Source organism: Poecilia mexicana, unplaced genomic scaffold, assembly GCF_051168715.1.
Source record: "Poecilia mexicana isolate PSO_F unplaced genomic scaffold, ASM5116871v1 scaffold_6, whole genome shotgun sequence".
Classification (NCBI taxonomy): Eukaryota; Metazoa; Chordata; class Actinopteri; order Cyprinodontiformes; family Poeciliidae; genus Poecilia; species Poecilia mexicana.
The window spans coordinates 19,380,834-19,408,432 of NW_028263375.1; the positions used below are offsets into that span (position 1 = coordinate 19,380,834).

At 38.5% G+C, this 27,599-nt stretch overlaps 1 protein-coding gene across 2 annotated transcripts; it reads left to right on the plus strand.

Moving 5' to 3' along the window:
- The first annotated feature begins 10,490 nt into the window (after window positions 1-10,490).
- Window positions 10,491-21,893, plus strand: nap1l4a (nucleosome assembly protein 1-like 4a). 2 transcript variants are annotated; one of them, XM_088006360.1, is made up of 15 exons: window positions 10,491-10,588; window positions 11,718-11,752; window positions 12,184-12,256; window positions 14,030-14,174; window positions 14,699-14,785; window positions 15,699-15,833; window positions 15,923-15,994; window positions 16,086-16,225; window positions 16,445-16,590; window positions 18,602-18,621; window positions 18,702-18,821; window positions 18,959-18,994; window positions 19,113-19,166; window positions 19,868-19,902; window positions 20,259-21,893. In XM_088006360.1, the coding sequence occupies exons 2-14, from the start codon at window positions 11,743-11,745 to the stop codon at window positions 19,871-19,873; spliced, it is 1,044 nt and encodes a 347-aa protein (XP_087862486.1). In that variant the 5' UTR covers window positions 10,491-10,588; window positions 11,718-11,742; the 3' UTR covers window positions 19,874-19,902; window positions 20,259-21,893. The 2 variants fall into 2 exon arrangements, with proteins under 2 accessions (XP_087862486.1, XP_087862485.1); XM_088006359.1 differs by lacking the exon at window positions 19,868-19,902.
- Window positions 21,894-27,599: the final 5,706 nt, after the last annotated feature.

Consider the following 27,599-nt stretch of genomic DNA (forward strand, 5'->3'; position numbering starts at 1 on the left):
TCACCAGTGTTTTCTGTATACTCATTTTAATTGCATGTGTTTTTGTATTCCAGTGTCATTTATAGAAATAAACCCCTTTACTCAGGATTAGAGCTCTACAATGAAATCTTGAATGATATGATGCTGCAACGTTTTTACATGAATTCTGTGGAGTTCAGTAGGATTATAAAATAACTTCACAAATACAGATTAGATTAATTTAGCTCAAAGTATTTACTATAAGAATCATACACAAAAGTAAGAGGGATGTATTATGTACTGTGCTTTAGCTCTCTAAAGAGCAAACATGCCTTTTAAAACGTCATATTTTTGTGAATGGATTTGGGGTTGCTACCACTTCCTACACTCGCACTGCTTTGCTTTCTCTGCCTGTAGCCCCTTCGCTATTCACAGCATACCAGAAATGCAAGAAGTACAACTACTGATCTAATTTCCCCATCATCTGCATGTCAGGTAACACTAAATAACACACAAAACGGGACACATCTGATCCCACTCATCCCCACTCTCAGGCCATCATTGAGCCTGCTAAAGTTCTTTAAGCTGTGCACCAGCTCTGGTGTAATGGAGTCATGGCAGAGGAATCAAGCCCATTCTCAGAGGCTGGACCCAGAAAAGTGACCAAAACAACAACAACAACAACAACAAAAAAACAAACTGATGAGTTCTATGCTCATTGGCACCGCAGTGAAGAAAAAGAGTGATAAAGAAAAGGTAGCTGCACAGCAGAGGATGGATAAAGAAAATCTATTCTCTACAGCTGAAAAGGAAAAAATCAACAAGATTGAAAAAAAAAATTAAAAGAAGCAAGAGACATCCTTGAAGGATTATGAATGTTTGTGGTTGGTGTGTGTTGACCCAATTGAGACAAGGGTCGAATACAGTGCAAAAAATAGGCCCGCATTTCTTGGGTAGGACCATTCATGGTCTGCTCTGAAAAATTGTAGCATACGCCCATGCAAAGAAGGACATGTCCAAGAAAACGAATCTAAATAATCTAAAGGAAGTTTTGGAATTTTTAAGATAATCATTTTAGAAAATATTCATCAGTGTGATTCTCAGTTATCAAATCTAATTTTCCAATGTGTAATTTTATAACATTTAAACTATCAAGAAAAGCAGCTTCTTATGCCCCACGTTCCCCCGTGTCCTCCCGCTTCTTTTATTACAGAGAGTCTGTGTTGATGACTGTGATTGTTTTTGCATGTGTCAAAATACAGCTGCCAAGTGGAATGAGTAATCACACAGAGTGCTCTTCCAGTGTCTCTGTCTACATGTGTAATGACAGCGGTGGCATAAAGTGTTCCTCGGGTGGGCGAGTGGCTGGGGGGGACTGATGCTCAATGGCTCGTGACGACTGTCCTCATCACTTTAGTGCCAGGGTGGCCGGTAACTACAGAGTGACACAGCTGTGTCTGTGACATGACCATCCAGCGTAACCAGCAAGAGGCTGTTAATTCCACATAATTCACTACCACAGGCAAACATACAGCACCCTCAACACATGTTGTTGCTCCCACTACCCTGAGCATGTGTAGGAAAGCTTTAACATAAACATCCAAAATGTAGTCATTTTATTTAATGGGGAAAACTTTTCATGTTATTAAATATATCCATCCATTTTCTGTACACCCTTGTCCCTTAGTGGGGTAGACAGGGGTGCTGGTGCCTGTCTCCAGCGAACGTTTCGGGCGAGAGGCGGGGTAGGTACCTAAGGAGAATTTAGAGAATCCAATTAACCTGACAGTCATGTTTTTTGGACTGTGGGAGGAAGCCGGAGTACCCGGAGAGAACCCATGCATGCACAGGGAGAACATGCAAACTCCATGCATAAAGACCCCAGGCTGGGAATCGAACCCAGAACCTTCTTGCTGCAAGGTAACAGTGCTACCAACTCCATTAATAAATATATTTCTACATAAAATCATGTGGGCCATACTGACTGACACGCCTAAAATGATCACTGAAAATATTTATTCAGTGAATACTTTACGTTTTCTGCCTTTAAGGAGTCGGATGCCAGTCACGATAATAATTTTTTTTCCAGGAAACGTTCCAAGAGAAATAGACCCACAGTCTAACAGATCCTCCACCATGCATTATAATGGGCATGACTTGCTTAACCACATACTCATGCTTTGGTTTATGCCAAAATGGATTTAGTTTTTAATGGACTGAACTTTTATAGTGCTTTTCCAATCATTTTGACCACTCAAAGCACTTTACACTAGAGTCACATCCCCACCCTTTCGCATTCACATTTATCCACCGATATGCAGATTGGTACGCAATTTGGGGATAAGTGCCTTACCCAGGGGCACATCAACATGTGGCAGGAGGAAGCTGGAATCAAACCTACAACTTCCAGATCACAAGATGACAGAGCCACAGTTGCCCATAAGCACTTGAGCACTTTGCTTCATCTGATCAAAGCAGAACGCTGCAGTTCCAGTTCCGGTACGTTTAGCAAATTCCATACTTTTATGGTTGGAACGATCTGAAAGAATTTTTTATTGTTTTTCTCATTTTGAAGAGTGGCTAAGATAAGAGCCATTTTATAAGTAAATGGCCTGTATTTGTACGTTGCTTCATCTAGTCCAGGGACTCCAAAGTGCGTTATACTAAACCAATCATTCACAGATTCATCACATGGTGGCAAGCTACTACATTGTAGCTACATCTGCCCTGTGGCAGTCTGACAGAAGTAAAACAGCCACACAGTGGCATCAGCAGGCCGTCTAAAAAGCCACCACTGAGATAGACACATGGAGACCCACAGGACGAACTCCTACCATCGTTCCCACCGTAACCCTATACATAACAGTGAAACCAGAAATCAGTGGTAGCTAATCAAACATTTTCAAACCTTTTCTTATAAAAATCCCATCCTATCAACCCAAAATAAATGCAAAATTTATTTTCTTCCCTTTTTCAGATTTGAGATCATGCGACTGTGGTAAAAGATTTTCCTATGTATCATATTTACATATCTTTACCAAGGGTGTTAACGTGGTGTGCGCTGTGAACTCGCTGTCACTTACCAGTCTTCACATAATGTTCAAATGTGAATTGATGTGACTCCATTATAGCTGAACGGTGCAGGTTAATTGAAGATTTCCAATTTAAGTAAACAAAAGACTGCACTGATTATCTTGTCCATCTGATTTTGCAGTTAAGGTTTGTGGATGGATAAAAAGAGCAGCAGGTCCGGGTGATAAGGAGACATAAGGGAAGAAGAAAAATCACCAACTGGGACTTTTAATTAAAACACTTCAAAATTCTCCATCGGCTAATTTCAAAACATCAAAAAGGATGTTGTGACTTAAACAACTTTAGCTTTTTCATTGATGACTACCCACCACTTCCTAAGGCTGAACATGCTGTGCTTCTCTTTTTTTGTGTGTGTTCTTTTGTAAATGTCATATCAGATAAGTTTGATTGTGGTCTGGACGCATCCAGACATGTTTTTTTTTTTTTTCCTGTTAGACATTCCCAGCAGGATGCAAGGATTATTGGAAATCACTTGAAATTAGTAATAATTTCAGATACTCAGGGCAGTCTGCTGATTCTCATCACGGGAAGTGGATTCATTAAGTCTTTCTCTAATACTGCTTTTTCCATCCTAGGGATGTTTATGTTAACTTTTAGTCATTTAATTAAATTTTTTTTATTTTATCAATTTGAACCCCAATATCCCACCCTCCACAACTCAGCATAAAAACCAAACTTGGTTCTATGATTTAGCTCATCGGGTGATGCTAGGGTCACAGAGCCAAGTCACTGGTGTAACATTCTCTGTTTCCCCTCCAGCAAAGACACAGGGCATTGTGGCTGTTGAGACTCCTAATTAGATTTACCTTTCCATAATGGGCCCCTGTCATCTGTAGCCGCCTACAGGGTCACGTTACTTCAGCTCGCAATAATGGAGAATAACAATAAAAAAAATAAAAAAAAAGCATGTCGAGCTGCAGATGAACGTCACCTGCTGTACTGGAGCTTCTTAGATAGCATTGTCCCAAATACAAGTTATTTCATTTACTATTATATGAAAAACTTATAGAGATAAACCTGACATGACATGCTGGTAAGAAACAAACAAGATGATCCTTCAAGACAGAGGAGGACAAACAAGATATGTTGCTGCTGCCACAATGAAAACAAAAGTTAGGAGAAAACCTCTGACGACTGATTCACACTGAAGAAGTCCCTGTCAAACAGCATCTTTAAAAAGGTCACTTAACTTTTGATCCTGTATACCAAGAGGGAAACACCAGACAATAAAAATTAGCGTAGCACAAACTACCCATTTTTGTGCTGTGACATGCTTGTTATGAGACAAATTATTTTGAAGGACTACAATCATAAAAGGGGCCTATATCCAACTCATAATAACTAGTTTGTCATCTTAAAAATAAAAAGAATTCAAATAAATCAGTCAGCTTCTGTCATTGCAGTTGTAGCTGAAATTCAGGCTGTGGTAACACATTTGGACACACATTAAAATATTTGCCTAACCAGCTGATTCAGTATTTAATTAACTGCAACAGCTTAAGACTGTTAACTATTGTGATTTTGTTGGTGTAAATAAATATTTTACCTTGATTTAACATTAATTGATTTTTCAATCAAGTAGATTATTATTTAACCTGTATTTTGTCTCTTTTTTAATCTGAAAATAATTTCCTTTGCAACCTCAATGGAAAATGTTTCATTTTGGAATCACTGGCAAAAAAATATTGCTGGCTGAAAAGAATTAAATTAACATTTTCATGTTATATTTGCTACAGGGCTCTGAAACGCGTACCATGAATTTGTTCATAAAATACGGATTTGGAAAAGCAAAGAAGCTGAACCTAAAAGCACCGCCAAACCACTTTAACGGTGTTTATTACAAAAGAAAGGGTTAAAACCTGAAAACAAATGTGCCCTTGATAAAAAATCCTTTACTGTCAAAATCTGAATAAACCCTGTTTCACTGTCACATTTTTTGAGAGTTAAATTATAGGGAAAAACAGTCACAACACACAAAATGTGTCACTGTGGGGTCTGTGCATGTGATAGTGGGTGTTATGGGTTGTTATTTTTGGTAAAGTGTCATCGTGGATTCAAAGCAATGATGACGACAGAGGAAAACATACACGACACAACAGACAAACAGGATGTTATGATAGATATTGCTTATTGGTGCAGATTAAAGTAAATTGCACTCAAATTGTTGAAAGCGGTAACATAAAAGTCAGACTGCCATAAGTTGGATCGATGGCTCTCCTAAATTTGTTACGCATGCAAGTCTTTGTGACACAGCCACCTTTAATAGTTCTGCTCTTCGTCGTTCATCCTCCCCCCGCCCCTTGCAAATAATGGCCGCAGCTGCGTCAACGTAGCGACTAACCACTTGGTTGTGTGTTTGATTTTGATGGCTTTTTACAGTCGGTGGGTTTTTTTTTGTGTCTGATTACGGCGTATGGATAGGCCATTACCCATGTATTACCAAGAGAGGGGCTTAATGGACAGCAGGGGATGCAAGCAGAGGATGGCTGCCCTCGCCTTCCAGCCAAATCAAAACAACCAGCTGGGAGTTTGACCACTTCATTCACAAAACCAATACCCCCAGTGAAAGGAAAACAGCAGAAGCGGGCGCTGTTCAATCAAAGAAAGGGACGAGGGCTATCATGACAGCCGTACTTAGGGTGTCAATTCTTTCCCTTATTGGATTTTCATGTGAATCTGTTTCAGAAAGCAAAACAATAGAACAACAGGAGCCGTAATGAGACTCCCTTGGCCAAGGTCACACAGCAGAGTTTGTGCTTTTATCTTTTTCGGTAAGTATATTGATTTCATGTCTTCAAAAACAAATGACTTTTCAGATTCATTTTAAATCTACGGTAGGAAACTGCTAATGAAGTGGTTTTTGAGATTAAAAAGCCACAAAGTTTGCAAATGAAGGTGGAATTTTTCATTTACATTTATCAAGTGAGATGTGCTTTTGAATGCACCCATTTTTGCTCTGGCACTCCTCGATAGCACCCAGCCCAACCACTGTCTCAAATTGTCACTTAGGTTTCTTAGTGTAAATACTTTTGTACTGTGACGGTCTTGTGGTTTAAACAAACAAATAAACAGCAACAAGCAGCATCACAAAGACCAAGAAGCACAGGGCAGGGCTGGGTTTTACAACATTCCAAGCTTTGAACATCACACAGAGTATCAGCTAGCCCCTCTCCTAAAACAGAAATCATATAAAACAACTGCAAACCTACAAAGACATGAGGGTCCACCTAAACTAACAGGCAGAGCAAGGAGAACAAGAATCAGAGAAGCAGCCAAAAGGCCCATGGTAACTCTGGAGGAGGTACTGAGAGCCACAGCTCAGCCGGGAGAATTTGTTAGTAAAACAACTGTTAGAATAGAAACAACCCTTTTGACAGCCCTATTCGTTCACATACTGTGGGCTACCAGTGAGGTAGTCCAGTATTCACTGGAACATATGATGGTGCACTTGGAAGCTCAGTGCTGGGGGCAGTTTATGGTAGACGGACCAGTCTGGCATCTGGTCCGTCTACCAAATGCCAGGCTGGTAGATGGACTCCAGTGTCTACCAGCGTATCCAATAAAGACCTCACTAGGCGGCATAGATGGTTGAAGAGCAGCGTCTCAAGGGACTTCATCAGCTGTGACGAAGACCCTTGAAATGCTGAAGTGTTTTGGTCTTCTCACAGGAGATAAGAGTTGCAAGAAGAAAATCATTGGTGAAAGTTTGTAGTTTGTCACAAAACTTATCAGAAGCTTAAAATATGATTTTTTAAAAATAAATTAATCAAAAGAGAGATTAGATACACCCTTCAGTCAAAATTTATGACAGGTTATGAATATTAATATGAACATTGGGGGGTTATGAAGGGTTTATATGTTAATTAATTTCACACCTCTCATCTCAATACCCTGTACTGTTGTTGGTGAGTCTGAAAGACACCCCCTACAGTTTTTTCGCGGGTTAAACAATCTGCTTCCCCTGCTCCCATTCTTTGTACTTGGTCTAAAACATGGCTGTCCTAGTGGTCTGAACGACTTGCCTCCTGTCTTTGTTCGTACTCAGCCAGAAAGACACCTATCTCCTGCTCTTTAGTGGTCTACCCAATCTGCGTCCTCTCCCCCTGCCGCCATTCTTTGTACTTGGTCTAAAACATGGCTGTCCTAGTAGTCTAGACGACTTGCCACCTATATATCTATATAAATATTTTTGATTGCATTGAGTTTGATGATATTTTACTTAATCTGACTATGATCCTTTTTAGCACATACGGATGATTCGCATTGATCATTTATAAGCTTTAGAAATGTAGTACAAACAAGAAACTCTATGAACTAACTCTGCTTTTATACTTTAAGGTACATCTAAAGTTAGACTTTTATGTTTGCTTCTTAAGTTTAAAGTTAAATATAAAATGACAATTTAAAAAAAATTAAAGTAACTGCAACTAACACATTGTCTTTCTGGCTGAGTACAAACAATCAGAGCTAAGGTAGCAACTCGTTTTACATCACTAAAGAGCAGGAGATGGGTGTCTTTCAGACTGAGTACAAACAGAGACAGTTGAGGTGGCCAGTCATCTAGACCACTAGGACAGCCATGTTTTAGACCAAGTACAAAGAATGGGGGCAGGGGGAAAGGACGCAGATTGGGTAGACCACTAAAGAGCAGGAGATAGGTGTCTTTCTGACTGAGTATGAACAAAGACAGGAGGCAAGTCGTTCAGACCACTAGGACAGCCATCTTTTAGGCCAAGTACAAATAATGGGGGGAGACGAAGCAGATTGTTTATCCCACAAAAGAACAGTAGGGGGTGTCTTTCAGACTCACCAAGAACAGTACAGGGCAGTGATGAAGAATCACAATAAGCCATCGGCTCTATCTCGTGACATCAGTAGCTACCATCCGCTGCGATGAGAGGTGTGAAATTCATTAACATATAAACCCTCCCTAACTCCCCAATTTTCATATTCATATCCTATCATAAATTTTATAAGGGTGTACCTAATCTCTCTATCAAATGTAAGGGTTCTTCACTCATTTTAACTTCAAATGTTGGTTTTGCGCTTTTGAACAGAAAGAGGCTGTTGGGAATTGCTGGAGTGTGAAGCGACGGATTTAACAGCGACGCTGTGAAACCGACCCAGTTCTTGAAATTAAACTTGAAAGTCTTCATCCATGTGTTAGAATGGCAAAGTCCAGCACCCACAATGTTAGTCTTACTGAAGACATTTTGGGTTGTACTATAGTCATATGTACTCTGAGCCAATGAGTTTGTCCTGTAGATGGACCTTTGTAGACTTCGGGAGTGTAATAAAGGCTCACAATTACATTAAGCTCATTTTCGTGATCTGAGAGAAGATTATATATTTGTAGATGTTGAAGAACACCTAAAGGACCAGGTGCACACCTCAGCCCACAAGAAGGATGGGCAGGGAAGGAAGCATGGTGTGAAGGCTGTAATATTTGAACAATTACAGCTTTCCAGGTGTTTCTATTGTCTTGAAAAATATAGACTCCTATAGAAGACCACAAAGTAATTAGTCTTTCTTACTGATTTGAAGTCCTCTTTCTATTTATTGTTACAGTAAGATAAAAAGCCACATCTTACTGGGGTCTCATAATTTGAATCTAAAGTAATAACAACTTTGTTCTTGTTTCTTGAATCCTGCTTCATCCCAAATGCTACGCAATCACATCTGATTTCTTCTGTGGGTACAGACCATTCTGGTAAATGTCACACAGTGACAGGGACAGAGCCTGGTCACAACAATACTACCCTGAGGGGCTCCAATGCTGTCACTTCCTATCAAGTGAGCAGACTCCACAGCTGTTGATCGCAAACAGAGAGAAGAAGACCGGATTTCAGATTTTATGTCTGTTCCCAAACTGGATCGCTTCCACAAGAAGCACATTTAATGTGCACCAGCTCTTGTTTTTAAATCTGGTACAAAGACTTATTTACTTTAGACTGGCAACAAAACATTTGCATTTGACTTCCTGTTTTCAAAACCCACAATGTGGGAATCATGTGGATCTGGGATGCAGTTTTCAAACTTAAGTGGGAAAGAAAAGCATCACTCTCTTTTAATTTGTAAAAGATGAAATGTTTCTCAACTTTTTCTGCTTCCAGCCTTTAAGCTTGAAGGTGATTTCTAGGAGCAAAATCCTTTATTTGTAATTTACTTGTTTTTTTTTTTTGTTTTGTTTTTTTAAAAAAAGGTCATTCATTGATCTTTCAGTTTCGATCACATGAATCAATATTCTAGCCAGTATAGGTATCGGGCAATTGTTTTTTCTTTAACATATTAGTTTATCCTGAAGAACCTGAAAAAGAGTTTGTCTTCTATTAATTAAATTACCATTAATGCATCTGCATGTGTTTTTTAAAAATAGAACCTCAAAGGGGTAAACACTCCTTTGTTATAAGGCTATAAAGTATTTATTTCTGTTCTGTGAAAAAAAAATCAATACATTAGCCCTGTCGGTTTCAAAACCCTTAAGCAATTTTGTTTGTTACAAAACATAGGTAGAAGGAGCCCTCTAGTGGTGTGCATGCGATATGGACAATGTGAAGCAAGTTTATTTGTATCTTCTTCTGGTTACTCATTGTCATAATCCAGGTTGAAAGAGACTGTGAAAGTATTGATGACCCAAAAATTTCACAATTCAGCAACTAAATAATTAAATAAATAAACACTTAAATATAAATGTATTGTAATATAAACATTTTAGGAAAAGACATTGGGAATAAATCGCAATGTCTTATTTTCAAATCAGACATTGGCATACATTTTTAATTGCTTTAAGACTTTCCTTGACTATTAATTAAATGCTTAAATATATCAAAAGTGCCACTATCCAACAAATAAAAACTCATATGTGATCCTTTGCAATTGTTTTTGTTTTACTTCATGTAAATAGTCTGTTGTTGTTGCTGTTCTTGTTGTTTATCTACAAATACACATGCATATTTTGTATATTTTTAAAATCATGCTACTTAGTTGCACATTTCTTTGAAATCAGAGCATGCTACGATGAACATTTGCCCTTTCTGTACAATCTGCTATTCTTACTTTTTGTCTTGATATATTTTGTCTTTGTTTAAATCTACCTGCTTCGATTTGCCTGTCATTTTGCTGCTGGTGGACTTGAATTTCACTATTAAGGGAAATAAAGATTTGTTCTATTCTGTTCTCTATTCTTCTCCAAAATAAGGAGGTGATACTATAAATAAAGTTGTGTATTGCAAATAATAATAATAATAATAATAATAATAATAATAATAATAATAATAATAATAATAATAATAATAATAATAATAATAATAAATGTGTTAGCTACTAATCTGTAACCATCCTAGTTCCTGCAGAGGAAACATACATTTTAATTTCGTGGATGTTTTTGCAAAATAAATTGTTGCACGGCACTTGAATGCAGCACAACTCTCACTTTCATCAACTGTCCAATCAGAGTGCGGGATGCTGGGAAGCGTGTGTTTCTTGCTCGTGGTGCTAGCACCGTAGACGCGTGAGCGAGGAGACTAGCTTGATAAAGGTAAGCTTGTCGAAATGTTGCATACTTAATCACTAAGAGCATTTATCGTTTCTTCTGAACATCATTCATCGACCCTATAAGGTATTTAGTAAAACGTAGTGAAGTGTCTTCGTCTCGGTTTTCATAAACTCCTTTCCTTTTATTAACCCGCGAGCTAACCGTTGCTAGATATTAGCTTTTTATAGCGGCCGGCTAGTAACATTAAACGGTCATCATCCAGCTTAATTAAGTCACATAATGAAAACTGTATTGTATTTAAGGTTCCCGTTTCCATACCCGTATACTAACTAGCAATCGAAGAAATAATAGGGTTAAGCTTGTCTCGTTTTGTTTGCTAAAACGTTGTTCTTAGCACGCCGTTAGATGTTTGGAACCGCCCATACCAGTATAGGGATTTGTTATAATTGCTTTTTGATATTTTGAAAGAAGGATAGAACGCTGCATATTTATTTATCTTGAAATCCACAGTAACTCACAGTCATCGTTAGACGTTTTTGTATCGTAAAAACAGAGATGCTAGCTGTAGAGCTCCTGTCATTATGTCAATGCGTCATCGGATTGTTGCTCAACACTCCAATCTTGAAATCTGCAAGCCCAACTTGCCTTACCATATTTTATCACAGTGTTATGTTTACTGTTGAAAAACCACTTTGCTGACATCGTTTTTCAAAAGAAACAAGTTGTTGTCCTTTGAAAAACAATTAAATTAAGCTATAAATTCTTTACAATCTGCTCTGGATTTAAACACGTTTCCCAGGTATGAAATCGGTAGACATTTTTAGTCTAAAGAGCTAAATAGATTAATAGACCGCTTACTTGATTTAAAACAAATCTACTGATCTTTAACTAAATTAACCTTGGTTTATATCAATAAGAGGACTGAATGAAAATGGATAATGAATGTATTTGGGATGTTTCTCTTATGTTTCATATTATGCACCAAATATTGTTTGTTTTTGAGTCTTTGGCAATTGTAGCCAAAGACATGTCAACATCTATTTTTCACCATCACTTTGTGGTTTTGTCATTGTCCTGAACTGTTTACTCCAATTCTAGCTTTTATTAAGGCTTCTAATAACTACCATTATATGGAATTATGTTTAATGTTTTATTTTATTTTTTTTTACAGAGGAAGGCAGTGACATTTGGTCATCATGGATGCAAGTAAGGGTACAGACAAAAATAAAACCGTTGCAACTTTCAATAGTTTCATCCCTGCAACTTGTCTTTCATCACTTATGAAATTATGATGTTCCCATGTTGTGCACCAGATAATTGTACAGAGATGATAGATGATCTCAGGCTTAATTAAAGAAGTAGGTTAAATGTAATGTTGACAGTCTTTGTTGAGAGGAAAATGTTGAAATTTTAAAATCTTCATATATACTGAAATATATTTTCTTATTTGATTATTTCTGGACATCCTCCTCAGAATAGACTTCCTAAAATATTTTGATTGTAGTCTCTTTCCTGCTTATGAAATCCCACTAATGATGAATATTTTATAGCTTTAAATGCTACTTTCACTTACTTCTGAACCAACACAGATGAATAACTCTCAAGTTAAAAACACAATTAATTCTTTACCTTTGCAGGTAAAGGGGATCAAACGATGCCAAATCCAGGTGGACAGATGGGCAAAGCTGTCGGATTCCCCTTTATGGAAAAGTCAGTGACAATGATCTTAACTACCTTCCAAGTTAACATGTTTGATTACATTATTCGGTTCATAATTAATTGTGCTGCATTGTCTAATTGCTACACAGCCACAAGACACAAATCAAAGGAAAGGCATACATTATCATTAATCTGGTTGTTTTAAGTCTATTTATAACAGGTGACTTTAGTACATGTGGAGTGCAAGGCAAATTGTGCTTCTCTGTGAATTGCATTGGTGAGAATTATTTTTTTTCTACTGCCAAAAGTTGGTTCGTTTTGGTTTCTTTGTCTCTCCTGCCAGATAATGTCTCAAACAACAAATAAAACTGTATTCTTGTGCTAAGCGACATATTGCTGTGTATTAATTTCACCATTTGTAACGCATGTTAATCTTTTGGTAGACACGGTTCTCAAAAATAGTTTCTTACTGTAGAGCTCAAATATGGGCAAAGCATTTCAAAGAGGGTTATAGTTTGATTGAAAATTAAATATATATATATATATATATATATCTAAATTTAGTCTTATTACTTGCTTCATTTCTGTGACAAAGTGAATCAAACCTAATTTATTCTTTGCTAAATAGCTGGAATTACTTTGTTCAAGTTGAAAGCTGTTAGTAGCACCTCCCAGTAAATTCATTATTTTAAGTTGGGTTTCCTTTTGCATGCATTTAATTGACTTTTGCTATTTTAGTCGATTAATAAAATGTGAAATGCACTCAGTTCCACTTTTGAGACAGCCCTCGGTTCTGCATTGCTCTAACTTTAGCATGAGAGAAAACCTAAATAAAGTCGTCTCTAATGCCTTCTGTTTTTGGTCTTGTCCAAGAAGCCAACTTGATGTGCAACTTTTTTTCTTTTTTTTTGCTTTGTTTTTACTGCATCTCAAAAATCACTGGTAGTCAGCAGATTATCGTAGATTAGGTTGCTCATAAACTCTTCTAATTGTGATGAGTGATTCATATCTGCTTAAGATAAAATTAGGAATGGACTGCATTTTTTTTTTTTTTACTTAATCTGCAGTGATGGTGATTTGGGACTTGTTTTGCAGCCACAGGACATGATCTTCATTAGTCTAAAGTCCTTGTCATTCAGCTTTGACTCAAAGTGGGTCTTCTGGCAAGAAAATCTTCCATACAACAACAAATTTATTATAAAGCAGTTTATAAAAATGAAAAGCATTGTGTTGGATTGTTTCTATCAAACTCCAGATCTCAACTTTATTCAAATTTCTTTAAATTCTAACAAGTCTATAAAGAATTAGTAAAGATTCCTCCTATTTGACCAAAGTCATTTGGATAACTATGTCAGACTGTTAAAGCTACTGGCAGTTAGACTTGATTATTCCTCATTTTGCTTTTGCTTGCTTTTTGACTTTTGTTTAATAAGTTATGTCGAGGTTAAATCTGCATGTTTTCACATCATTAAAGTTGAACTAATTTCAGAACCAGAGAAAGAACAGATTATTTATCCATTATACTAGAATTCAAAACATGTGTACATTTTACCTTGCCTATATTTAAGTGTCTATCATCACAACCTGCTGTTCACATCGACGACGACTTGAGAAGAGAAAAAGATGCTGATTTTTTTCTTTTTCTTTTTGCTTCTTCAGGAAGAAACTTTAACCCAGCAATCACCTTAATTTGGGTTTTTGATGTTGTGTTTCTTGAAGAAATGTGGGCTACTTTATTTACTGTAATAGTATATATCTGGCAAAACCAAACATGGGAATCATTTTAATCCTCATTTGAAACTCCTTGTTTTCCTTTTGATCTAGCATGCTTCCCAAAGCAGTGAAGAGGCGAGTGCATGCCTTGAAGAGACTACAGGAACAATGTGCTCACATCGAGGCCAAGTTCTACGAAGAGGTTCACGAGCTAGAGAGAAAGTATGCAACTCTATATCAGCCACTATTTGACAAGGTAATTTCAAATCACCAACATACCTGATACTTCGACATTCTCAGTGCGTTTTTTTGTGAGAGCAAACAGATTTCCCCAGAAAACAAAAGTTTTAGTCAAATTTCCAATGTGAGCCAATACACAAGAATGTCTTATCTGCACCAATGAAATGTCTCTTCGAACTGATCCGAGGTCAGTGACATTACATCCCTGGTGCTAAATGATAACTGTCTAAACGAGTAGTCGGCTGTGCTTTGTCAGTCCAGGCTATTTCCAGCGATAGTGACAAGAGCCGTGCAATTCCTCAACACGTGAGAGAGTGACAGCTGTGGCCTGTTGCGCGCGCACACACACACACACACACACACACACACACACGTGTATGCGTGCGTCTGTGTGTGTGTGTTCAGTCTCTTAGGTGATCAATGTGCTTACTGACAATAATTTAGTCTGACTAAATTCATATTTGTTGAAAAGGATGTTTCATGGTAGTATGCCTCAGTCCTTCTCTTAACTCTGATTTTATAATATTTGTCTTGTAACAGAGAAGAGAGATTGTCACAGGAGCAGTTGAACCCACAGATGAGGAGTGTGAATGGCCAACCGATGAGGATGAAGAAGAGGAGCTTGCTGTAAGTTCACGTTTGATTTTTTTGTCTTTTGGGCCTGGTCCTTCCTCTGGCTTTAGACTACAAAATAAAACACATTCGCACAACTGGAATGAGATATCATGATTGATCTCATTGGAACGCCTCCTTTGGATTCAGTCTAAGTAATCACCAGTTTTTATAACTTCTAAATTGTATTACAAACAGGATTGAGATTGAGGGTTAACGAATTAAACAAAATTGAGTTTTTGTCGTGTCGAAGCGTTGGGTGTCATCTGTTGTGTTTAAGTATGCTGTAGGCATGAGCTAGTTTGAAATTCTCTCATTTAAAGCAAAGTATCTGCTTAAGTATTTTTAAAAAATTGACAAATGATCATCGTTATAATGTTCAATTTAACATTTGATAAATAGACTTAGTAAGGAAGGTTAGCAGCTGTGTCGTCGTCTCCCTACAGCCACAGATAGTCCAGCACTTTCTATGTGATTTCATTAAAATGACTTTAAGACTTAAGAAACATTTTGACAAAGCCTTAGCATCAAGCTATGTACCTTAATGAAATTAACTGGCCCATTACTATCATTTTTAGTCAAGATAATTTTGCACAGGACATTCATTTAATTTTATTTATATATGTTCTTTAAGCCTGACACCCACCTGAATCCACTCCTTGGTCCTCTGCCATATTGATCTTTATTTCTGCCTTAATTATGTCATGTAGCTGTTTTTGTCACTGCAGTTGAACATTGAGCACTGTCCTAAATATGAAACGTTCTTCTGCAGTCATTGCATTGCAATTTATTTATGGTATACACTACCAATGGGGGGGAAAGCATGTCCTTTGAGTACATTCCCAATCTCCTACATCTTTACCCAAATGTGACTCATAATGAAAAGTTAAGAGGAGGAACTTTGATCATTTCTTCTAATTGTTGATAGGAGGAAGTAAAGGAAAAGGCCACCATCGAGGATGCAAAGAAGGAGGAAGCCACGCCAGAGGAAAACCCGAAAGGCATTCCCGACTTCTGGCTCACCATTTTCAAGAGCGTGGACATGCTCAGTGACATGGTGCAGGTATGGATTCATTTCAGACTTTTGAAATGTAACCTTATGTTGGAAGAGTGTTTTGAGTTTTTGGAAATTAATTTTGAATTATCCACCAGGAACATGATGAATCCATCCTCAAGCACCTGAGAGATATTCAAGTAAAGTTTTCTGAACCAGGGCAGCCAATGGTGAGTATCAACGTCCACTTTTTTTCATCAACACGTCTTTGATTACTAAATGAAGTGTAAAATATGTGCATCTTTTTCCTACCTCCTACAGAGCTTTACATTAGAGTTCCACTTTGAGCCCAATGGCTATTTCAACAACGCAGTCCTTACTAAAGTCTACAAGATGAAATCAGAGCCTGAAGCATCAGATCCTTTCTCATTTGAGGGCCCAGAGATCATTGACTGTGAAGGGTAGGACTCAGTAAACCGTTACAGTTTTTTAAATGTTATTTTGAGTTTCAGGCTTGAAATAGATCTTGCGTGGTTTGACAAACATTTCTGCGCAGTTGTTCTAAATTAATCTCCTCTGACTTTGCATCCCACATATCAGCCTCCTCGTGTTTGCAGCCTTGGTTTCAGCTTGTTCTTGCTTTTTTGTTTGTTTGTTTTTTGCATGCTTTCTCTCTCTAGGTGTCAGATAGACTGGCACAAGGGGAAGGATGTGACAGTGAAAACTATAAAGAAGAAGCAGAAGCATAAAGGTCGCGGCACGGTCCGCACTGTCACCAAGCAGGTTCCCAATGACTCGTTCTTCAACTTTTTTAATCCTGTTAAAGGTGAGAACGAGCACACACGCCATTTCACACACATTTATCTAGTAGTTGTCTTGTACCATTTATGAAGGAAGTTCAAACATTCTTCTGTTTTGCTCTTTATTTTTTTTTTACCTCCTTCATAGGTTTCATTTTATGAGCAAATCAAATAATTTATTTGAAATCAAAGACTTTGTGGTTTACCAAGAATTGTTGATTTTTAAAGCTAAACAAAAGCTTCTCCACATATGTGGAAGCTATTAATATTAGCCATAAATTGGCTAATATTAATAGCAAAGGATGTGGAATTTGCAGTGAAGATTTAATTTGTTCAACAAAACCAGCTCTAATATTTGCTTTTATATTTAATATTGAGATTTTTTTTTTCAGTCCCCTCAGCCATTTTAAGAAACGTAATCTGATTATCAGTTCTTCAGTTGTTGGTGCCCCAGCTGTCAACACTGTGTACCTCCATTTCTTCACCATAGTTCAGCCCGTCTTCGTCCTCTAAAGCATTTCACAGATTTGGAGCTTGGAGAGAGGGATCTTTGATTATTTCTAACGTCTCTTTAGATTGTCTTGACAGGGTTTTATCTTGTGCTCTTTAGCTCTCCTATGAGATGGGTAGATTTGCTGTGTGTTTAAACCCATGTACTGAAGCAAACCAGTAAGCATTTTGCCTTCAAACTCACCAGCAGGTGGCACCAAACTCTCACAAACTGAACAGTCACATTTCGACAGCATCTCCCTGTTGCCAACTAAAGCTGAGTTAGAATGAAGTAATTTGGGGATTTTTATTTACAGCATTTTCATGTTTATCTTCACTTTCACTGTGATGGTTTTCTTTTCTGGTTTTCACCAGTGATTCAGTTGCTGAATCACTGGTGTTGAGTCAACGATTTAAGCTGGTTATTTCCTAAGTTAACAAATTAAAATGAACATTTAGCTGTATATTTGACAGTTTATACCATATTAGGCAAGTTAGACATGTTTTCTTTTTGTGATTTTGTTTTACAGAGAAAATTGTATGAAGGTGGTTTATGCTTCACTGATTCAATTTTGCCTGGAAGGAGATTTTTTTTTAGATATTTTAAATAAACCAATTGTCAGATTGGACAGATTCTGTTGCAGTTTGTTTTTTTTTAAACCTTTATCATCCTTCTTTTATAACACCCTATCAGACATGCCTGGATTTGCACTGACAAAAAGATGAGCAGTTATCAGTCTTTCTGGTTCAGCCATAATTGTGGTGTGTCACTTGAATATAAATATCATTGTGTCAGCCGCGTTCAGGTGTGCAGCTCTGGGGGTGGGAAGTGTGGCGTGGCGGTGAAAATTGAGTCACATGATAATTTATGTGACTCAGCCTTTCTTTACCCCATCGAATTAATGGTTCGTTTTCTGGGCTGCTTTTCTTTTTCTCCGCTGATTAAAGTGAGGTTACAAGTAAAATACTCCTTTTATCAGGAGAAAAAAAACCTCTATTCTTTAATATAACTTTTGTTAAAAAGTATACCATCCCTTATATCCTGGGAAATTTGGGGAAAATGTAATTATCACCAGCAAAGATGGTGGAAAACACACACACAAAAATACACAATAATCAGAATTATGAAATGGACTACCCAGTAATGTTAAATATTAAGAAAAGAATAAGAAAATTGCAGTTTAACCTGAAGAGCTGTTGTTGATTACTAAAGGCGGAGGATCCTGCTTTAAGTAAACCAGGATTTCCAAACACTGCAGTGTTGGAGGGCTGAGAAATGTCACCTTTGATTGTTTTTGTATTCAGGGTTGAGTTTTATTTATTTTTAGATGCGAGTCAAAGATTTATGATTTGAAGTCATGATGCATTTCTTTTTGTCTTTAAATATGACAACTCTGCATGCTGAGTTACTTAAAGAAATGCAACACCAAATTGTGGCTTTAAGTTAAATAAAATGAACGTAAAATTACCTTTTTTTTTTTTTTTTTTTTACTTTGGTTCCTTTAAGACTTCTTGCTCTCGACCTTACATGTTTTCTTTATCTTGCAGCTTCACCAGATGGAGAAATGGTGAGTAAACGCAAACATGTTCATCATAAAGTCGTTGCATCGTCGTTTTGGCTAAACTGCTGAATCTTTTTGTCCGACAGGATGAAGACTCCGAGTTCAACCTAGCCACAGACTTTGAGATTGGTCATTTCTTCCGTGAGAGAATAGTTCCGAGAGCAGTGCTTTACTTTACCGGTGAGGCTCTGGAAGACGACGAGAGCGTAAGTCCTACACCCGCAAACACACCTGCAGACAGGATTATAGAAAATCTGATTTATATAATGGGAAGTTTACAGACTGAATGAGGATACAAAAGCTAACTGACTGTTGGGTGTTTTTATTCTTAATTGTGTTGCAGTTTGAAGAGGAGGAACTGGAAGAGGGAGATGAAGAGGTTAGTAACAATAGCAGGGAAAGATTAAAGCCCATCAGATTTGAAATACGAGTCTATCCACTTAGGTGTGCAGCTTCCTTTAAACTCATGCCGCTAAACATTCCTTTTTGTGTTCCAGGAACAAGAAGAGGAGGGTGATGATGATGATGAAGAGGGAGATGGTGACCCCAAGGTCAGTTTGCACCGTAATCGTGAAGCTTTAACCTTTTGTTTTTAGTGACAAACATCTAATAGATATGATAATGTGCAGAGTGCAGCACTGTTTTACCCATCTACAGCATGAGCTGTAAGGAAGGGAAAAGTATGTACTGGCCTTCTATCAGCCAGCTGATCAGCAGTGCTCAGCTACATGTGAGGAAACTGAAGTGTGGATCTCCTTTATGCTGCACACAGCCAGAGAAAAAAATGGATCACTCCAGCATTTTGTCCGGCATCTCATTAAACGTATTGTAAATGACAGGAATGGCATGATGCTGCCATATGTCCAAATGTTGACATATATTAGGCATTAAAATGTAAGATTTAACTGAAAACAGTTCTCTGCATTTCTGTACTGTAAGAAATGAGGCAGACTTCAAAGAACAGGAACCGACTCGTATCAAAACGAAGTAGATTTTCTGTATGTTAAAGGCTCTCGGTATGAGGAGTCGGAGAACATTTTCAGTTAAGTCTGTTTTAAGGTTGACTGAAGTTTTGGACTTGGTAAATGGTTACTTGGTGTCTTTGTTAATCAGCTACTGATTTTTGCTGTGGCGGCTCTTTGACCAACTACTGCAATGTTTCACTTTATGTTCACCTTCATCTGTGGATGTGACAATTAATCATTTTCATACTGTTGTCTCTCCCTTACCCTGGATCTCCTCTTCATTACAGGCATAATCAATCATTCTCACTTCATGCATTTCTAGGTAAGGGGGAAGTAAAGATGGCGCCCCGTATTCTTTGCACACCCTTTATGGGGGCTTTTATTATTCCTTTCTTTTTCTCTATGCCCTTTATTCTCCTGGTAGTTCAGTTTTAACCTCCAACTCGCATCTTGGGTTAAATGAGAAAGCTTCTCTCTTTGTCATGTTTGTTTTCCCCATTCATTCCCTCTTGTTTTTACCATCCCAGGTTTCTAACATTACCTTTACTTCGCCAAGCCAGGTGCCTTCAGCCTTCTGCATTTGCTTTCTTAGTAAACCTCTTCTCCATGCTCGCTGACGCTCCGAAGGCTTTCTAAGCTCTGGTGGTTTCCTAACCATCTTGTTTTCTGTGTCCACAGAAAGAACAGCCTCAACCTGCCGAATGCAAACAGCAGTAACCGTGATGATCAGGGGAGGTGGAGACCTGCTGCCCATAAAAATCTGTCCTCAGCCTGTCCGTCAGACCTCCTACTCCTGCAGGCTCCACCCTTTTACAAACTCTCATCGGAACGCAATAGAACCCAAACCTATGTTTTTACTATGTGCATGACTTCTTTTTCTACGGTCTTGCAGCATCTCACCCTGTTTATTTGGCTTCATTTGTCATCACAGCCAGCATCAACTCTTAATAAATTACCATGGTATCACATAGGTACAGTCTTTTTCTTCTGTTGAGTTAGGTGTCTGCTTAAAACTCAGAGCATTATACAGAGGAAGATTGGAAAGGAATCGCTCGCAACTTTATTTGTTACGGAAATAGGTCAACTACTCAGGGGTTTTTAATTCCAACAAGCAAATTGAGTTTACTAGGAAACTGCTGATCAAGTTCGACATAATCTATCACTGGGGTTGTTTTTCTTTCATTTTTTTTCGTATTATTTCTTAAGGCATACAATGTACCATTTTTATTTTAATTTACTGTTTTACATGTTCATTGTTTTGTCATTGGACTATTTATTGTGGTGCCATGCAGCTGGATGTGACTTCATGGTGAGGAAATGCTTCAAGGCATTAAAAGGCTCATTATAATTGGCTTAAATCCCCCTTTTAGACACTGAGAAGTATTGTTTTTTTTTTTCTTTCAACAAAACAAATAATGCCAATCTGCATCTGTTTATATCTGTCTGCTCACTTCTGGCTTGCTTAGCTGGGTATAACAAGCATTTAAGCTGAGCACGATGCTAAACGGGGCCGTGGAACAGAGATGTAGGTACAGCTCTAAAACCATCATCCGTTTCTCTTTCCCCTTCAACCCTGAAATGCTCTTAGAACTGATGCCATGGATGGAAAAGTGTGACAGACATTTTTCTTTATATTTTCAGACTTCAGATGGCTGGATTATTGTAAGCTTAAACATGGTATGTATTAAAGACTACAGAGTTGATAGATGAAAGCAGTCTGACTTAACTTTTTGTAATGATTTTGTATAAAATAGCTTCTTTTATGCATCTTATTCCTAACAAATTTCAAAATGAGTAATGTGATAGTGCAGGAAGCCTTGGATCAAAGTTCTGTTGCCAAGAAGCCAAATGTAAAGACAAACCATGTGGACTTTTAAAATCGTTTGCTAGTTGAATAATGTAATCTAATGCAACATTTAAAGTTGTTAAACTGCATATATACACACATTTTATTTTTTTTTGTATGTTGTCTAATGGTTCGGTGGAAATATTCATGGAACAGGGTGCCAATGTATGTTCTCCTCTGCACATGGGTTTTGGCTATTTATTTGGACACACTTGCCTGATGACTGTTCGATAGTAGTGACAGCATTCCCCATCTTCTCCCCCTTCCCTCTTTTTGAAAAGAACGATTGTACTTCTCATCAGATGGTTCTCTCAAAGGCCACGGTTCACATTTTCAAATCCCATCAAACCGTGCGCTAGCGATGGCCTTAACTGGTTCTTATTCACAGTTTGTTACTTGCGCAATGTTTCTTTTCAATTTGTACAGAGTTAGTTAAAATATTCTATTAAAGTTGTGCGACATGGTGACGTTTTGGTTGGTTTTTGTTTTATTTTGAAATCTGAACTATATTGCATTTACATGCACTGGCTGCGCATTTGAATATCGTAATGAGATAAACGCATATTCTGATTTCTAGTAGGAAAACGTGCACGTTTTCTACATGGGGTTGAGGAATTAAGGGCAGTGAAAGTCCATTCAATAACCTAAAAACATTCATGCTCAACATTGGAAACCATAGCGACAACATTGTGCAGTTCACATGGGGACTTAATGGAACAGTAACAGAAGGGAACCAAGAGTTTCCATGAAGCCTTGGAGGAGACATGACAAGCATGGAAAAGCATGCTCTAGTCCAAAACAGCTAAAACTTACTCTTTGGCCTACATGTAAAATTAAGGAAGGCTACCTCGCCTCTGCCTGAGCGCATCATCCCCATGGTGAAACCTTCATACCAACCAATATTTATGCATAATTGTGCAAAACGGAGCAGCTTTTTTTTTTTTTTTACATTATAAGGTGACCTCTGTGCTCTGATAACTTTCTTCGGGTGATTGCACCAGCTGCTGACAGCACAATGTGACACGACAAACACTAACTTAACCATTAAACATCAGCTGATGGTTTGCAAATGATTGCAAAGAGCCGAACCTGCAGTCAGCTTGAGTGTGAACTGATCCCTGGAGAGCAACGGAAAAGCCTGGAGTCCCGTCTCACATCCTGATCCTGCATGCGTCTCTGTTACAATGTAAATCGTTGTGAGATTTTACAGAAAGGTATCGAGCAGCATGGCTCGTAAAGGCAGTGTTTTGTTTTTTACCTGTCACCATCTGTCTTAATAGGAACAGAGGTGTTAACACGAGGGAGTGAGAAAACAGGAGTCTGGATGACATCAAGACACTGAGGTCCCAGTTAGCATCAAAGGTTTCTTTTAGAGCTGCTCATTGCAGCGTTTCATGTAATGGAGAAAACAAGTGGGTTAATTTCTCCAGAGAAGACAAACTAATACCAAAATGTCATGTTCTGTAGCTTTCAGATTTTTTGCTTTACATGAACGGTGAACAAGCAGCTATTCATGCTGAGGCTGCTGTGTGGGGTTGCGGACAGCCTCGTTGCAACGAGAACAATAGTGACTCAGAGCTCATTTTTAATAAGCTAGAGAAATTGAGCTGGAAAAGTTGAGTTATAAGAGTCAAACATGTTTATACTTACAGCTGTGAAGATAAAAGTAGTTGGACAGTTTGATATATGGGCATTTAATCGGAAAACTGTAGGCAAAAGTTTTTTTGTTCCGTTTCTCATTAGAAATAAAGAAATAAATTTACCGTGTTTAAGCCTCAGACATTTTGGCTGCTCTGCTTCTTACTCTTGATGTGAGAGACTGAAAGACCTGTCAGAGACCATCAAAAGAAAAAAATATTAGCAGTTTATGAGTCTGGTGAGGGCTTTAAGGAGGTCTCAAAATAATTAGAAATAAACCATGCCTCTGTACTGAAAACAGCCTGCAGGTGGAAGACAATCAAAGTAACAGCCAGCATACACAGTTCTGGCAATAACATCAAGTTAACCCTGAGACCAGGTTGAGAGATGGAGAAAAAAAAGTCTTCAAAAACTCTAAAGTCCCATTACGAGACCTGAAGCAGATTCTCATAGCTGTTCATATGAAAGTCTGTGCCTCTTATTAACACTCACTGGGAAATACAGTTAGGCTTTGTATTCCTCAGCTGTTTGATGTTCATGGGTGTGCGGACAAAGAGGGAGCTTAACGACAACAAATGCAGAAGAAATCAGTGTAATGGACTGAAACGGAGGCCACCTCCGTGTTGTGCTGCTGCACCGAGGACGGGGGTGGAACAAAACCGCATTCATACTGACGGAGTTATTCCTTTTGCGAGTCGTCTCATCCTCATCCAGCGGGACTGTGAAGAGACGTCTTCTCCTAACCTTCATCCTCGCTGCAGCTGCACCCGTCACAACTTCTCCGCCTCAAGGTGCATTGTCCCCAACTGTTGCATTTGTGAGCACACAAATGCAACAGTTGGGGGTGAGCGGGGTTTTCTGTGTGTCGTCCTCTGTGCAGCTTCTTCCGGAGCGGATGTGATGTGAGCCAGAGCGGTTAGGGAATAGAGAGAGGCTTTATGCTGCTTTTGCCCGGTTGGTGTTCAGACCTGAATGAGCCGAGCAAGCGGCCTGATAAAGACACTATGGACCGCAACCAATGTAAGGAACACTGACCACAAACTGACTCGTTTTACACTTTACTCCTATGGGAAAACAGTTCTCTGTAGTGCTGCACTTCTAACTTTTCCGTTTAGAAAAATTATTGCGGAAGCTTCGTATTACGAACAGACTTTTTCCAAATCTCTGTGCAACAAGTCAGGATTTTTTTTTTCCAAAATCTCTCTCTTTTTTTATTGTCTATTCAATGTTACATGCTGTTTTTTTGTTTGTTTGTTCTTTTAATTATGTAAAGCACTTTGAAATGCCTTGCTGCTGAAATGTGCTATACAAATAAATTTTGATTGATTGATTTAATGCAAAGCAATAATGGAATCCAGCCTGTTGCAGCCTGCAACAGAATTTAAAGAGTTATTTCAGATTCATTTTCTAGCAAGACAGCAAGCCTAAGCTTAAGAGCAGAGATACAATTTAGATCAGATCACTCTTGCATCGGGTGCTGCGGTGGCGCAGAGGCTAGAGCACAGGACTCGTGTACGGAGGCCTCAGTCCTCTACAAATGTCTTCCTCCGTCTCTCATGATGCACCTTCCTGTCAATCTGTGAAATAAATACTGCTGGAACCAAAAAAAATCATTGGAGTTGAAAACTAACTCTGTTTTCAGTCCTAGGCCAAACTGCTGTTCATAAAACTAACTAACTCTGTCGAGGTGAAATGCATGCCCTACTTTTCGGTTTTTGTTTTCGAAAGAATTTCAAAGCTGTGTATAACATTTTCTTTCCACTTCCTGATTTATGCTATTTTGCTTAAATCTGTTACGCCACACACAAATAAAATACTTGGTTGTAGCATGGCAACATGTGGAGAAGATCAACCTCGATAAACACTTCTTGCAAGACAGTATAGGGGTGAAGGAGGGCAAACCTAAAGTGGTAAATATTCCCGTTCCATGGAGCTTCGGCCCACGCTAATCACACTCAGAGCCAGTAGATTACCACAGCCTCCTCCTCCCACAACATTTCCACGGCACGCTCCGCTCTGCAACGCTGTTCAGGCAGGCCGGCTTCCTAAAGTTTGTGAGAGGGGCAAAGCCTCCTCCAGGAACGAGACCAAACATGGCCATGACTCAACACGTCAGGCTTGGTTCACAGTAAATCTTTGTGCTCAGATGTTGTACGTGGGCGTTAAGAAATAGAGAAGTGGCAGGAGTTTGACAGATCCTGGCCAGAGCTCAACCCTTTTATAGGTTATTTCATCTCTGTCCCAACTCACATTTGGTAACAGACGTTGCCCCAGACTGTGGGAGGAAAAGTAAATAAAATCCAAGCTGATATACAAAACCTTTGTTAAGGTACATTCAGTGATACAAAGACGAATCCATCACTGTGGGAATTGAAAAAGAAAAAAAAAATAAATAAAATCATCCTAAAGTTCCACCCATCTCTCGCATTAAAAGCTCACTTTGTTCTCTTCTGTCTGTGAATGTGCTTAAAGGTCAGTTATCAATAATAGCACAAACTAATCTTAGCTTTTCTATGCATTATCTCCAGCTTCCTATTTGCCTTAGATGTGTGTGAAAATGAGCTCCACGCCCAGTCACAGCACTGTAGCACTCCTCTGTTTGGATTTATGAATGGATCAGTGAATGAACAGGTACTTAGGTGTGGCGCATTTAACCTGAATCAGTCTGTGAGTTCTGCACACCAACAGAGAGGAGCCAGTCAGGGCTGGGCTGCATGAACTGGTTTCAGGTTGCATAAGGAGCCTGCCGAATGGGACAATGCCGGCCAAGCCTGGTTTAAATAAATGCAAATAATATGTATATGTCTTATAGTGAATCATGCTGAGAACAGCGTATAATCAGGTTTGGTTAGTTTTTATCAGCACACCTTTTTAAGACTTTCTGTATCCTTTTTCTTAGAGAAAGGAAGTAAAGTATAACCTCATTACACTAACCAAATTTGGTAACTTATTAGCCTATTCCTTCATTATTATCTAAAAAAACAATTGAATATTGCATTCGTGTCATATTTTTTGCCAGTTATCTCAGAACGTGAAACTATTATATCCAAGCGCACAGAGTGAAGTCTTTGGTTCTTGTAATTTTGGTGATGATGGCTTACAGATGGTGAAAACCCAAATTTCAGAGCCCCAGGAAATTAGAATACTGTGAAAAAGGAAATGAATGAAAACTCGTGGAGTCACACCCTTACTCCACTAATTAACTCAAAACACCTGCAAGTGTTTCCTGAGCGTTTCTCACTCTGGGTCGGTAGGCTACACAATCGTGGTGAAGAAAGATGACCTGACAGATGTCTAGCAGACGGTCATCAACACCCTTTACAAGGAGGGTAAGCGATAAAAGGTCACTGCTATAAAAGCTGGTTGTTCACAGAGTTTTATATCCAAGCATATGAACAAAACACTGAAACAAAGAAGTTTGGTAGAAAAAGGTGCGCCGGCATCAAAGAGAGCAAAGAGCCTTCCGAAGATTGTCAAGTGTTCCAGAATTTGGGGGAATTTCATAAGGAGTGAACTGTGCCTGGAGTCGGTGCCAAAAACATGTAGATGAATGCTAGGCATGTGCTACGAATGTCAAGCCACTCATGAACCAGCGGCAACACCAGAGACATCTTACTTGTTTTAAGGTGAAACCGAACTTGACTGCTGTGTAAAGACTCCCGTTTTAAGATTAAATTCACTATTTCATTTAGAAATGGAGACACCAGGGTCTGCAGGAAGAGTGTAGAGGCACAGAGTCCACGATGCTTGAAGTCCAGTGTGAATTTCCCACAGTCAGTGATGGTTTGATGTGTCGTCTCATCTGCTAGTGCTGGTCCACTGTGTTTTCTGAAATAGTCAACGCAGTTGTCTACCATGAGATTTCAGAGCACTTTAAAGCAATCTGGACTTTCATTACACCTATTCAGATTTTTAGATGTACTACTGGTGAAAGTGATTAAAGTCACAGTGGGATTGTCAGCAAGACCTTCACAGTAGAAGGTCACAAAGGCTGAAATACAAACAGAAAAAGAAAAAAAAAATCAAACTTGTCAAGTCGCCCACTACAGATAAGATTAATACCTTGGAAAGACTCTTGGTTTATCATACAAGGCTCAGTGAAGCTATGCAGAAGGCAGCGTGAAAGCAGCATTCCTCGCTGAGAGAAGAAATGCAGACCTGCATACCTACCATTCTTCGCAACATCGAGATGTCAAGAGTAACATCCTGGACTTGCCAAGGAATCCACTGACCACGCCTCTTAACCGTTCATAAAGTCATAGAAGGAAACAGATCTGCGTTTACACATTTCTCAGTTAAAATATGTGTGGGAATTACAGTCAAGCATGACAGGTGGATTGTTGGTTAATACATTCATGAGATGCTTCCTTTGGGCCGATCAGCATTTTGGAGTTATGAGCGTCTTGCGGCCGACTAAAAAAAAAAGAAATTACCTCTTGATGAAAGGCTTGGAGCCTAATGACAGTCATCCAACAGAAAATACCTGGCAGTTTTCATTTCTGCAAAGTTATTATTATTATTATTAAGTTTATTTG